We start from the raw sequence: 12,163 nt of genomic DNA, 5'->3' as shown, positions 1-12,163 counted from the left end.
AGATGTAAAGTGGAATTAAACGATGACTTGTTTGATGTTTCTTATGACATTACTTTCAGAGAGAAGTGTTCAGTTCTTTAATTCAAAGTTTAAAAAGGGCTATACAATTTTCATTGCACATCAAAAGTTCTGAATGATGCATTACAGAGATTATGTTTGCTTCTGACTCGGGGAAACTTGTTTCCAGTCTCTATGCTAATCAAAGCAAATTTTCTGCCTACAGTGGCTTCAATGATGAGGACATGAAAGCACTATCGATCAGTGCAGCATTTCCGAGAAAGCCAATTAATGGACTTACGAAATAAGAAATTGGGTTTTTTTGATTGGCAAACTCCTGACTGGACCGCAGTTTGCTAATGTGTTTGATCAACAGCAACTCACCTGTAGATCTTGTATCTGGTCGAGAAGCCTTGTCTGTTCTTCTCCACAAAGTCGATGTACTCCGGAGAGTGATGGAATGGCCCCTTGTCGGACAGCAGCCAGTCCAAGGGGCCGCCGAGCTTGTCGTTTGGCAGCGAGGTCGTTGCTGCTACTCCCACCGGCCGTAAACAAACCCAGCAAAGGAGGCCGAGGCTGAAGATGGGCCATCGAGCCATCAGAGATGAAAGGAGCTGCTGAGGGATGAGGGTGCTGCTGCTGCTGGTGGCGGAGACGCCGATGGGGGGTTACATTCAACAGCCCAAGTCTCTGTTTGCGAGCTGGCTCCTCCACTGGTTGAGCAGAAAGTCCTGCATCACCCCGAAACCCCGCAAGCACCTGCATGAAAGCGATACACAGGTCACGATTAAATACGAGGAACTGAAATGAAACACTAATACAGATGTCATTACGCCTTGCTTTCATTGCCTTAAGGTGTCAACAATATTTATCTGAAGAGTTTATTAACTCATTCACAAAAAAAAAAAAAAAAATGGAAATTGACGTCTTTAGCCGTCAATGGTATTAAATGAGTTAAGGGACATTCCAAAATGAGACCGAGGTAGATATAAGTTGCAAATGGAAAAAAATGTGCATAAAAATGAGAGACGTGCATAAAAATGAAAGACGTATTACTAGTCAGACTCTTGCCTTTCTTTTTCTTTTTTTCTACACCAGCATAACCAACCTTTAAGTCTTTTCCCCTTCACTGGCACATTTCACTGCAATGTGCATGTTGCAGTGAGGCGTTAAGTCCCATTATATTGTCGTATTCACCTAACAATCGATCAAGTTAAGTCACGAATGTGACCCACAGAAAAAAAAAAAAAGTAGAAAGACGGGAGAAAGTTGTGGGTGGATACAACAGCCAAATAATGTTGTAGTCGTGTGATACAAGTGTGGATTGTGCCTGAAAAATATTGAGATTTTCTTTTTTACCGCTTTATCCTGGACAAATCGCACTGAATGTAAACGACATAGGCTCTCCTACGATTGTGGAATATTGGCCAAAGGGAATGCACATGCAATGACGTGTTGACCTTCCTCGTGTACCCTCAAGGATTTAAGGTATCACAGGCAACCCTCAGACAAGAAAATTTGTGCGTGCATTCCTCCACAAAAGATAATTGGATACAATTCAAGGCTGCAACAATTTTCAAAAATACTTCAACTTCAATTCAGTGGGAATATGATTCGATTTGATATGTTACAGCTTTTAACTATTGTCATGTTTATTAATATGCTACACGTGAAAACTCTCCAAAGCCCAAACTATCCAAGTTGATTAAATCCAAAGAAACGGCAACTCATCAGCAACATAAAACCGATTCACATTTGAAGTTTTAAAATGTAACGAAATGTCAAATCAAAAATAATTTTATGATTCAACTCATTATTAATATTTTATAATAAATACATACTGTGTAAATATAAATGTTTTATTTTTTTCAGTCCTTTTTTTATTTATTTTGCGGGGAGATGATTGATTCAAAATAAATGGGGGTTCTAACTTTGATAGAGAGTGGATACTCACGATCATTTGGGAATTTTAACTTGTGGACAAATATATGAACATCTCCTAAATAATTAATCATGGATGATGACTTTATTGCAGAAGTTTTTAGTTCTGATGAGCAGACAGTTTGCGGAAAACCTTTTTTGACATGAGGCTGCGAAAATTCCATCTTTGTCCTCTCGCCTGTATGAGAGGAAACAATGTGCAAATCAATTACTTTATCCTGCTCATAAAATCAAATGAAACTGAATTATGTCCGCATACTATTCTTTTAATAACTCTCCATTGTTTTTAACTAACATTTGCAATGTCAAGTCCAAGGCACAGCTCACTAGGAACACATTCAAATCAGCTAGAAGTCGGCGTCAAGAAGTATTTTTTTTTTTTTTAAGCAATGATGTAAAAGCCCATTTTGGAGTCATAATTTATGTCATTTCAATTAATCTTTCACTCGTGAAAGTAGACAGGAAACAAGGGAAATGATGACTTTTGGACGAGCTTATCAAAGCCGAGACTTGGTTCAAGTTGAACGCTGCTTCAGCCCCAAGCTTCTGTTGACACTAAGAAAAAAAAGTAATAAATTGCACGTCACTGAAATAGTCTTAAAAAGAAATAATAAAGACCTCAAAATAAACCGGAACCAGATTCCCCATTCTCTTTTAACTCATTGGTTTGTATATTGGTCCTTTTAGCAAATTCTGTGCTCATTTTGTCAGCGTTCAATAGTTTATCCCCATCTAGAAAAGAGAAATGTATGTCTCGGGAGATGTCGAGCCATGCTCTGCTTAAGCTCACGCTTTTCACATTTCAGTCTGCAAGTGGGGCAGCACTTTGGAAAACATGACAGCGCCTGCAATTAGCAATTAATTCATGGTAATGTAAGACTTTTGGATCGCTTTTGAACGTCATTGTGGTGACAAGGTGAAGCGTGGTTCATGTGGTGCCAAGAGTAACCCATTTTAGTGGACAATGCGTGCCATGTTAAATTCAGAACAGAACATAGCGGTCATTGTAAAGGACTCTGTAATCCTATAATCTAGCAGGCAAGAGTCCAAAAAGGTGATGTAGGAGATTGTGGATGGAGAACAATCAGTTGTACCACGGTGCTCACTAGCCCTCTTTTCCTTCCCTGCAAACACCTCTGTCGTCATTTTTCTGTTCATCCCTCGTCAAGCCACCCACTTGCTTCCTCCTCTGCATTCCGGAATATCTCTAAATCCCCCTTTTGACTCACATCCTGCATGTTTTCTATACAATCGCTGTGGCAGTTCTGTCTGCAAACATTCATCATCCTCAGACAGGTCCATGCCAGCTTCATAATCACATTATCTCCCAACAAAGCCATGGGCTGAGTCTTTGTTGTCAGATGCCTGAATGATATCAGATATACAGCGGTCTCCGTTTACAAGGGCACACAATATGTCACGATTTAAATTGCATTCAAAATGCTTTTCCTCCAACAATGTTTAAAATGTTCCTGCTTGAGCAGCGTTCACGCGATTCCAAAACATCAAACAAAATATTGGCTGACTCAATGGATGACGTTTTCAATTCAAGCAGTCAGAAAAGCAGGCATCTGGATCCATTGAATTAACTCAAAAATGCTTTTTCCCTAAGAAAAAAAAGGGAATTCTCAGTGGACTAAGAATGTACGGTATATAAACAACCAATTATATCTGTTGACTTGAGAAGAATGGATTCATCGACCACTGCAAACTTTCTTAATTCCTTGCAGCAGTTCCTGAATTTTTTGGCGTTACTCCCCAAATGTCAAGTTTCCTTCAGCAACGTGCTCGCCAAATGCATTCTTGACTCTCTCCTTTTAGAGGACACAGTGTATTGATGAGATACGTGAATTCCCTGGCCTAATCTTTCGTGAGAATTACCGCAGCCGTTTCATTGCAGACGATGACAAACCAAAACATTCAGCCTCAAAACATCTGTTCCATATATTGTAGGATGCCAAGCTGGCACCTACCTGATTGCAATGTGTACGTGTTCGAGACTGTGTGCGTGGAGGACATCACAATGATTGTAAGATATCAGACCTAAATATATCGTGGAGCATCATTTTGGAGCAAATGAATATAGGACTTTTTCACACTGCACTTATCACAGCAACTATACGGCACTGAACAAGCCATTAATTATGTACTTGCTATGCCACTAAAGGCGCAAAAGGTGGGAGCATATCTCGAATCTGAATGATATCGGCACAGTGATTATAGAATGACAACAGCAAGAAAAATGGGCGAGGAATGTACGCTGAACAGCATGGAGTAAATAAGAGAGTAAATATTCATGACAACAAGACAAATGTATAAATTATAAATGAACGATAATTAATGGAAATTGCCACTACTTTGAATACAATGGTTGAAAGGAGTAGAATAAGAAACATTGATTTTTGCTTCAAAATTAAATGCAATGGACACCTGCCCACCTGCAAATGGAGAAAAGCAATGTAAAATTGAAACCCAATGAAATGTATTGGGGAAGGAGAAGGAGGGAATATATATATATATATATATATATATATATATATATATATATATATATATATATATATATATATATATATACCGAACCGCATATCCTTGTGAGGGCATGCTGGAGCCTATTCCAGGCAGCTTCGGGTCATGGGCGGTGTACACTGTGAACTGGTTGCCAGCCAATCGCAGCCATATACAAATATTGATTCCCCTGCCCCCCCCCCCAAAAAAAAACACACAAAAAAAAAAATATATATATAATCCATAAACAGAAGCCGGACCACAAATATGAGGATATCTGCTGTATACCGTAGTCACAAATATAACTTGCAACACACCAAACCAGGGCAAGGCACCAGGCTACTTCCTGTACAGTCACCTGGCAACCTGCGCTAAATATGGGCAAGGTTGGATAGTGTTGCCATGTTTCTGACATTTTCCTTTTCCGTACCCTGTGGTAGGTGTTGTGAAAAACAACTGCAAGTCCAAGTGTCTTAGGTCAGGTCAAGTGAGATGATGTACGTGTTAAAACAGTCTACATAAGGCCTCGTCAAATAAAAGTCAATTTATACACTATCCTGTAGTCCACGGCCATAATAAATCATTCCGAACCACCATAAATCTATGTGAAGACAACAATAGAAGTTGTACATCCCTTTGAGAGATTGCAGACATGATTAAAACATTTCATTAGAATTCTTTCAACAGGATCCATTTTGTAAGTTGACTGCGAGCAAACCCCAAAACCATTGTAAGAAAAAAAAATGGAAAACAGGAACTGATAAACTTTACATCTTCCCCTCTGTACTGACTAATGAGTTTTATTTGGGCCCTAATTAACCCAGTTATTTTTCCGGCAACTACCGTCGACAATACCTCTCATACCAGTGCCCAGGGTAAAACAGCCTTTGTTGAGTTGTAATATGGCTGCCAGTTGTCTCATAAACAAATACAAAGAAAGCGCTCCCGTGGTGTCTCGGGAGAAAGACATCAAAGATAAAATTGTCACTGTGTGGAGGCGCATGAATGTTCATGAATAAACATGGAAAGATCAGATGTCTACAAGTATGATAAAAAATAGATGTGGACGGCAATTTGTATATGGCGAAATGTTTACCGTTGAATGTAGACATGAAGTGTCCCAAGTGTCATTTTCGCATTTTGGGTAAGGAGGCGTGCTTACGTCAGGTCGCCAGGTAAACACATACTGAAGTGGTAACAATGACGACTTCAAACTCTTCAAAGTCTACTCGCTGTCTGCCGGAATTACGTAAAGTTGTAATGAATGATGTGTTACCATTCTAATTGCTCCAGTTATCCGAGTATCAGCGAAGTGATCAAAGGTTCCATATCCGATTTAATGAGCCATTTGCAATTTCTCTGTGTTCTGTTTGTACACTTTGACTTGCCACAGCTTCATCTTTGAGACACTCAACTTCCTTCACAGAGCACTTTAAAAAAGACAGTCCCACCTGGAACAAAGTATGACACACAAAGATTTACTTTTTCATTTAGTTCTTCTCATGGTTCAGGCCATCTGGATTATTTTTGTATTTAGGTGTGCTTTAGAAAATTATCAACCGAAATCATTTCTGGCCCACTCTGACAAAAAGACAATCACAAAATATCGCATGATTCTCATAAATGCTAAATTTTAACCTTGGAGTTTGCTATCAAGCAAAAAAAGAAGTCCAGTTCTGAAATATTAACATAATCTTTGAAAAAAGAAAATCCCAAACCACCTTTTAGCCGAATGTCATTAGCACAGGTGTGTTTGTGTATGAATTTGATGATGGATAAATGAGTGCACATCCCCACTCGGGCAACAATTGTGGATGAAATATTTAGTGAGCTTCAACCGAACTCTCAGCTACTGATCTTTTATCAGAGGTTTAATTTGTACATGTGGGAGAAGCAGTTTATGATTTGCAATCTTCAAAAAGAATCGCAGTAAATATGAATGCAAAATGCTGATATCCGTGGAAGCCGCATATCTGCACATGCATTCCGAGGACTGAGTGAGAAGAAAACATACACATGTCAATTCATCAAAGTAAAATCCTTGTGCTGCGGCCTTGAAAACACAAGGGCCAATGTTGCGCTGAAAATGGAAAAATGAGTCTGGCTTTGCTTCTTTTTTTTTCCTTGACTGGTGTTCTATCCATAATGTTATATTGCATTTTGGGCTTGATGCACACATTAAGGTAAGCCTTTTAGCCAGGGTGGCTACTTGCTTGCTTTTGTGAAACTGCCTGGGACACACTTCTTCTGCATGAAAGGTATCAGCAGTGCGACTTCACAGCATATTAATGTCGCTTAATTATGTTGGTATTCCATAGGCTAGTGGTAGCTGGAGGGAATTATCCCTGAAGTGCAGGTATGCCTGACTTGAGCTGAGTTAGTGCCTTGTCAATATTGCCACATTAAAATTCCGCTTGAAATCATGTTCCTCTTTCCGCACTTTGTCTCTAATCTCTTTTGTGTATTATAGTTGCCAGGTGGAAAATAAACATTTTTGACTGAAGGATGTTATGTTCAACTATGTCTATTCATCACCAACATCTAAATGAACTGTCAAATATTATTTATGCTCTGCAGTATTTTTATTTGACAAAATGGTGAATTTTTAATGACAGCCTCAAATTCATTACCATTATCTCAATTCAACGTTATTTATAGCGCACATTAAAAACAGTCATAGCTGCAGACAAAGTGCTCTACAAAAAGTAAAAATCAGACACATACAAACAAAGATGAATGAAACAATAACCTGATTAAAATAGTAAACACAATAAAACACCAAAAAATGTCATTCTGAGTCAAACGCCAAAGAATAAAAATGTGTCTTAAGGTGAGATTTAAAGATGAACAGAGAGGGGGCTTGCTGAATGTTTAGCGGGAGGTCATTCCAAATGGAGTGACCGGCATTTGAAAAAACTCCCCTCTGAGCCTCTGTTTCATCCTTCGTACTTCCAGTAGTGTCTGGTCCGCTGACCTGAGGCAACAGGAAGGTACATAGAGGTGGACGAAATGAACTCTAAAGTGTCAACAGAGGCCAGAATTGGAGTAATGTGCGCCCTCCTACGAGCTTCCGTTAGGAGGTGAGCAGCAGTATTTCGGACCAACTGGACACACTTGAGGGAGGACTGGCTGACTCCAAATTGAAGTCCAGTTAGTAGTTACAATCAGCCGAGACATAACAGATGCACATTATGGTATATTAATATATTATATTACTATTAATATATTATATTAATCATCATCGTATATTACGTAACATCGGTTCTCCTGGCATGTGGGATAATTCACTCTGCATGATGGTGTATTGTGAGATTGGGTTTTTCGCTGGCCACATAGCACCGTGAGTTACTCGACCATGGCCACAACATGCCAGTGCTTCAAGACTTTATTGATTTTTTTTTTTTTTTTTTTTTTTAAGACCGTGCTAAATAGCAAATGCTGTTATGGCTCACCCCAGCAAGAAGAAACCAATTCACGCCCCCAACTCAACACCCACTTTTTGCCGCAACTATAAATAATAGCATTTTTGTTGCAAAATGAACCAACACCGGAGCATTAATACTCGCCGTGCACAAAGAGTGCACCACTGCCAACTACTGGATTGGATGTGCAATTACACTTTATTGAAGCACAGCGGGGGGAAAAAAATCATGTTTCTAGGGTCGCACGCGCCCCCTCAGCAACGCACCACGCCCCCCAGGGGGGCCCGCCCCACTATTTCAGAAGCACTGATTTAACCACTTAAATATGTCTTAAACATGGACTTATGGAAATCACTGAAACTTGAGCTTTAGGAGGAAATGTAGAGTACAAAGTTCAAATGAACACTGTGACTTCCAAACTTAAATTGATAAGATTAGGTTTCAATAAGATTAGTTAAGTAACGTAATTAAAATCTCTGTCACAAAGTATTCACAGCCCTGAAAATGAAGTAGAAGAATTTTCGGTGAGTGACAGCAGCTTCTTCAGCATCTGTGCTTTTACCAAATATATTCAGACCCAACATTCAATTACCAGTCACCCAAGAGAGAGATTTCAGTTTAATTCCCCACTCTGCTTTCATTTAAAAGACTCCATTTGAATGCCCAAGTAAATCCTAAATCCCCAACGACATATTTGAGTTTCCAAATTTTCCATTATTTTCAACCCTAACCCATCTACCCCATTTTCTGTCTTTTCACAGCCCTCCTCCAAAACATTTTATAGACAGAAAACAAACTTTTGAGTTTGCTCATTATCATAATATAATGGGCTGCAAATAATGAGCAGAACAGTGAAATACCACCAATCTTGAGTGTTTTTTTGTCTCTTTTCATCCTTATATTTGTGTTTTTTCCCTTTTTTTTTTTATCTTCCTATGTCAGGCTTATTACTACTCCCACGTCCCAGTAAATGACTTTATAGTATTCAGCACTGGTATCTCTCTTAGCATGCGCTTAATTTTACACATCAAAGTTTGTTTACCGATCTTTCCTCTGCATATGTAGAAATAAGCTTTAAATTCGGTGGCACAGCTCAGATCTTACGCAAGTGGTCTAAATTCTGCATGAGACCTTACTTGAGATGCAACTGTTGGATTGAATGCATTTGATTCAATAAAGCTGCCGGTCTTCAGCTCTACGTCAGCACCATAGGTGACGTTGTCGTTAACATTTGTTTGCCGTCGCTTATACATCGGATTAACCCTCTGAACAACAGCGGCTGTGAATTCAAAAGAGATAGATGTATCGTGTCCAGGGAAAAACACATCTCCAAATATTTTCTCGCTTGATTTTCTTTGGGCCATTTCTGAAGGAGTTGTTGGTTGAAGGTGACAGTGATTTGTTTGTTCCCTAACCCTTTGTTGGTCTCTTCAGCCATCAGCCAGACACACAACGATAAACTGCGAGAAGAGGAATGCCCTTTTTAGGCAAGCCATTTCTCCAGTTAGCATTGTGAGGCATTAATTGATGTCTGCCAGTGCTTATACAGATCCCCATATCATTTTATAGGCAGGGCCATATACAGTACAGGATGTGTTGGTATCATGGAGATGTGGATGCATGACAACATGCCCGCCTTTCTTCTTGTGAGGGGCAGGAAGCTGCTACGAAGCGAGAAATATATCACTTCATAAGATGAGACAGTGTGCCTTTCAGGCTTGGACACGGTCAGGTTCACCGGTCTCCTGGGATAGATGAGTACACAGCTGAACAGTGGCACTGTTGTGGCCCAATAAACAGTCTGACGCTTCGGCACTTGGGCCAAAAATTGGAAAGTGGCAGTGAAAATTAACAGCTGTGATTGAGTGTCCTCCATGGGAAATTTGTGCTCAAAACCACCCTCATCCTCCTCTTTCTGTACAGTGAGCTCTTCACCAAAATATGATGCTTTCACGCAAAGTTCAATTGCACATATTGCAACTGCCCAAGCCTCGCCGGTAGAACTGTAGTTGAAATATTATTGCCTGCCTTTACGACCTTTTGGCTCATTAGCAGAGTCAAGCTTCAACGTTTCCACAACTCATGCCATCTTTGGAAACGAGCCTCGTGGTGAAATGTAAAATTCTGATTGAATGGGATCACAACATTGCATACATACTTACAAAATGTGAAATGCGTTGAGGTGGCAGCTTGCATTGTATAGAAATGTGAATGATTTTTGTTGTTGTTTTGTGGGGGAAATCTGTGTGAGTAGGTGTGCGTGTGAGGCGGCCGGGGTCTGTGGGAAATTCTGCCCACCTTGTGTACACCCTAAAAAAACATTTTAGACACATCACAATAGGTCACATATTTGCCATGAATAGTATATAATAAAACAACAAGTGGGCATAACAAATGCATGCTGAAGATTTTCACTAGCTTCTAGCATCCAGAATAGTCAACAAATAAATAAGTGGTGATTACAATACTCACCGCAGTTAGGAGAGTCAGGTAAAGTTCATGCTTCCCATTATAATATGCAGCTGGATATCGGTGCCTTTCAACCGTGCAAACTCATTTCACTCGACCTTGGTTCTGTGGTATGACCACGAAGCGAGAGAGCGAGAGAAGGAGAGAGAGAGCGCGAGAGAGAAAGAACTCCAAAATATGACTGGTAAGCACTCGGGGATCCGTGTGCGGAAAGACGACAACAGTGATGTCTCCGACTAATCCGTCGCGCGGTTCTACACCAGTGAGAAACTTTGAGAAAGCCACCGCCCGCCGGGAGCAAGTCGGCTTATTCACAGTTCCTAGAAGCACAAGCGTTGACCTTTCTATAATGACTTTACAAAATGATACCATCCGCCAGGCGATGTAGTCAAGAGCAGAGCAAAGTGGAGGGAGCTGGGAGTGACCCAAGCGCGTAAATGAGGGATCCGGTTCGCCACATATGTTGTGGAATCGCGGACGCACTCCCGCACTCATAAGAAGGGCAAAAAAATTCCAATGCAATTCCAAGCCGACGTTGTTCTAGCAACTCATTCCGCCTGCCCCACGCGAGTGTGAAGGAGGGATGAAAGTGTGCAGAAAAGCGCCCGGGTGCACATCGTCGGCTCTCCTCCCGTGTCGCCCCTCTCTCTCTCGGTCACATGTTTCTCACACAAGTAGCCTTCTGTAAGAGGGGCCAGAGGAGACTCGAACGTGGGCGACGTGGCGAGAATGATAGCAAGCAAGCGTTTTGTCAATCGTCTCGTGCGCCGCCTTCCTTTCCACGAGACGCACCGGCGCGCAAAAAGTCAAATAACAGCCTTGTAGTCAAATGGATGCTCCCGCGCCGCACATATTTATAGTTGAACATTTCTTGCAATAGCGTCTAAAAGGATGGCTGCATTGAAGCCCCTAACAAAGGGGCGAAGACTATACGCTGGGTACTGTCCTTTTTGGTTTGGCATTACAATCTGTTCAAATGGCCCTAAACCAGAAAGTAGATTGAAACAGGCTGGCATTTTTTTTTATAATAACCACAACAGCCAAAATTATATCGCCGGAGTTAAACTTTACAAAACTGTGCACTTTTTTACTTCAAAATGCATGAATCCAAAACATGTTGCTGCCTGGGGTACTTTTGATTTTGTCAGGAAGACAGTTTTCCCCTATTTTATATTAATTACAGTTGCACTGCTGTAACCCAAAATACTTTTACCTCAGTTATACTATCCACACCGTCTGACAAAACAATCCACTGTACCCCGATTTCTGTCAGTGGATTCTTAATACTCTCGTTAATTGATTCTCAAATCGAAGTGAAAAGAATGTTCTATCATTAAGACAACCTAGCACAGTGTGCCTGCGGGTTATTCTGTGTAATCCATGCATTTGCTGAACAACAGAATCAAATTTCTTTGGAAGTAACGGCTTTTAATCTATAAAAAGTAATCGCATTTCTGAAGTCTACAGGCGCATCCGCCTCAATGGGTTGCTAATTAATCCACTCCTGCATGAACTGTGGCCATTTAGTATGCTGTACGGTGCGGTGGGTGTCTGGTTACGAAATGAAGTTGCATGCCACTTGGGAGTTCAGTCAAATTCGAGTGAAACAGCCTTTTTTTAAAACATCTAACTGTCCATTCTTATTAAGATGCTGCTGCAAAATGCAATGGTTTATTCATAAACATGTGATTAGATTATTTTTTTATTTATCTTTTGGTTAAGTGAAGCCAACAGAAGCCACTCACAACATCGACAGATCAACCAATGCAAGCAAGCACCAAAAACATCATTGAGATGACAGTCACGTCACCTCAAATGGCAGTTTA

The 12,163-nt window shown here is 40.5% G+C and overlaps 1 protein-coding gene across 1 annotated transcript in view; it reads right to left on the bottom strand.

Annotated features, from left to right (window-relative positions):
* The window catches only part of brinp3a.2 (BMP/retinoic acid inducible neural specific 3a, tandem duplicate 2), a 37,052-nt gene extending 25,988 nt beyond the window's left edge, over positions 1-11,064 (bottom strand). Inside the window, exons 1-2 of the mRNA XM_088313920.1 lie at positions 10,341-11,064; positions 382-756 (exon numbers count right to left, since the gene is read on the bottom strand). Of these exons, the coding sequence (XP_088170046.1) occupies positions 382-596 (215 nt within the window). The 5' untranslated portion in view covers positions 597-756; positions 10,341-11,064. The remainder of the gene's footprint in view (positions 1-381; positions 757-10,340) is intronic.
* Between the last annotated feature and the right edge of the window lie 1,099 nt (positions 11,065-12,163).

This window comes from Idiotropiscis lumnitzeri, chromosome 13 (genome assembly GCF_059441095.1).
Source record: "Idiotropiscis lumnitzeri isolate Australia: NSW breed Sydney's pygmy pipehorse chromosome 13, RoL_Ilum_1.0, whole genome shotgun sequence".
NCBI lineage: Eukaryota > Metazoa > Chordata > Actinopteri > Syngnathiformes > Syngnathidae > Idiotropiscis > Idiotropiscis lumnitzeri.
This window is presented reverse-complemented; position numbering and strand designations above follow the sequence as displayed.